The following is a 1,933-nucleotide window of genomic DNA, read 5'->3' as shown; positions in this document are numbered from 1 at the left end:
GCAGCGGCTGTTTGGATACAGTCTCCGTGTTGTTTGTTAAACATGGACGTGTTGATGTCACACCGTGAACCCGTTTACACGGCGCCGACGCCGTACGACTACAGTAGCCTCCGGATACGGACCGTTTACATGAATACGGTGCAAACGAAAATCTGTGTCTAAGCCGAGTTGTAGAATCACTGTAGTACATGTGCCAGGCCTGTATGTGGCGCTGTGTCGACCACACTCTAACTTGCTAGAACTTGAACCGGGAGTTTGGAAAATGTGTATGAAACTGGCAAACTGTAAACAAACCCCGAAAAGGAAACAGGAAAAGGTTGCGTTGGCTAACTGTTGCTCACGAAATAGCTGAATAATCTTCTTTAGCTAGGTCAGAAGGGGGGGTGGAGAGGGGCTGACCAATCATCCCAATCACAGATCCTGCTAGCCTTTAGCTCACACTCGCCGACCGTAGCTTCAACAGTGAGGAATGTTAAAATGTCCGCCCTGTGTCGTCACTGTGTCTCCAGGGCGACGAGGCGAGTGTGTTTGGAACCCGGCCCCCGCCGCAGCCTACGTACCACGGTGGAGCCAACGACGACACGACCAGCGACGAAGAGCACATGGTCATCTGTGAAGAGGAAGGAGACGATGATGTCATGGGTGAGTCAGAACCACTTCCACCAGGGGTCAGCGTTTCTTCAAAATAGACAATGAACTTGTTGCACAAGAATGTATTAGTAACATTAAGTTGTTAATTATCTTTTTGTGTATATATTTTAAAAAGAAAGAAAAAAGACTTTCTAAAAAAGTGTTTTTTTGACCATATTGTTGACCTTTTGACCTCAGAGGATTCCTGTCCTGAAGGTTCCATCGACCTGAAGTGTAAAGAGAGAGTGACCGACAGCGAGGAGGAAGAATCAGACGGACAGGTACGGGGTGGGGGGTTCTGCACTGATCACAGCAACAGCATGTTGCATAGCATCTGTAATGATATTTTGAGCGTAAAGGAAAAAAATGGTTTCTTGAAGAACATTTATATCTGGGTGCGTTCACACCTCGACCGACAATGTGTTGTCACCCGTCACAGCTTTGATCCCCCCCCCCCTCTTCATCTTCTTTTTCTCCCTCCAGCATCGCTTCCAGCCGGTCGCCCGCACCATTCTCCCCACCACCACCTCCTCCTCCCCTCCGCCCGTGCCTCCCTCCGAGTCCGTCTCGACTAAAGAGAACGGAGTGGGAGGAGGTGCAGGAGGAGCTGCGGAAGACGGTTCCGAAACCAAAGGAAGGAGAGGAGCAGAAGGAGGGGAGGAGGGGAGCTGTGAAGGACCAAAGAGAGGAGAAACTCCAACAGGAGGAGGAGGAGGAGGAGGAGGAGGTGAAGGTGGACAGGCCGACAGTGTGACACCAAACACGGCCACTTCTCTGGCCCAGCAGGGTCTGACCCAGGTCCGCCTGGCTCCCACAGTGGTGACCAACGTGGTCCGACCCATCGCCAGCAAACCAGTGGATGGAGCCATCGCCCTCGGCGCCCTCCCCCAGGACAAGAAACCCACGCTCCTGATTGGAGGAGGCGGAGCTCAGCGGCTGCCGATCCCAGCGGGGGGTGGGTACCTGTCCCCCTCCTCCTCCTCTTCTCCTGCCCCGGTCTGTGTCACCCCAATGGGGAGCAGCAACCTGGTCACTAACCTGGTTCTGGGGGGGTCGTTTCCCGCCGCCCACCCTGTGCAGGTCCTGACCCCGCCCGCCCAGCCACAGCTCACACAGACCCCTCATCCTTTCCTCCAGCCCCAGCTCCACCCGTCGGGCTCCAAACCACTAACACAGGTCCAGTACATCCTCCCCACTGAGAGCCCCTCCTCCCCTCAACTCACCCACCAGCAAATCGTCTCCCTGCCCCCTAACGCCGCTCTGGCCAATGGCGTGCAGTCGGGGGCGGGAGTCAGAGTCAGCC

At 54.9% G+C, this 1,933-nt stretch overlaps 1 protein-coding gene across 1 annotated transcript in view; it reads left to right on the top strand.

Annotated features, from left to right (window-relative positions):
- cica (capicua transcriptional repressor a) overlaps window positions 1–1,933 on the top strand; it is a 31,155-nt gene that overhangs the window by 22,531 nt on the left and 6,691 nt on the right. Inside the window, exons 11-13 of the mRNA XM_017041166.2 lie at window positions 510–642; window positions 829–911; window positions 1,114–1,933. The exon at window positions 1,114–1,933 is cut by the window's right edge and continues 1 nt beyond it. Of these exons, the coding sequence (XP_016896655.1) occupies window positions 510–642; window positions 829–911; window positions 1,114–1,933 (1,036 nt within the window). The remainder of the gene's footprint in view (window positions 1–509; window positions 643–828; window positions 912–1,113) is intronic.

The sequence above is a fragment of the Cynoglossus semilaevis genome, chromosome 18 (genome assembly GCF_000523025.1).
Source record: "Cynoglossus semilaevis isolate Cse_v1.0 chromosome 18, Cse_v1.0, whole genome shotgun sequence".
Classification (NCBI taxonomy): Eukaryota; Metazoa; Chordata; class Actinopteri; order Pleuronectiformes; family Cynoglossidae; genus Cynoglossus; species Cynoglossus semilaevis.
Note: the sequence above shows the minus strand (reverse complement) of the source record. Positions and strands in the feature narration are given on the sequence as shown.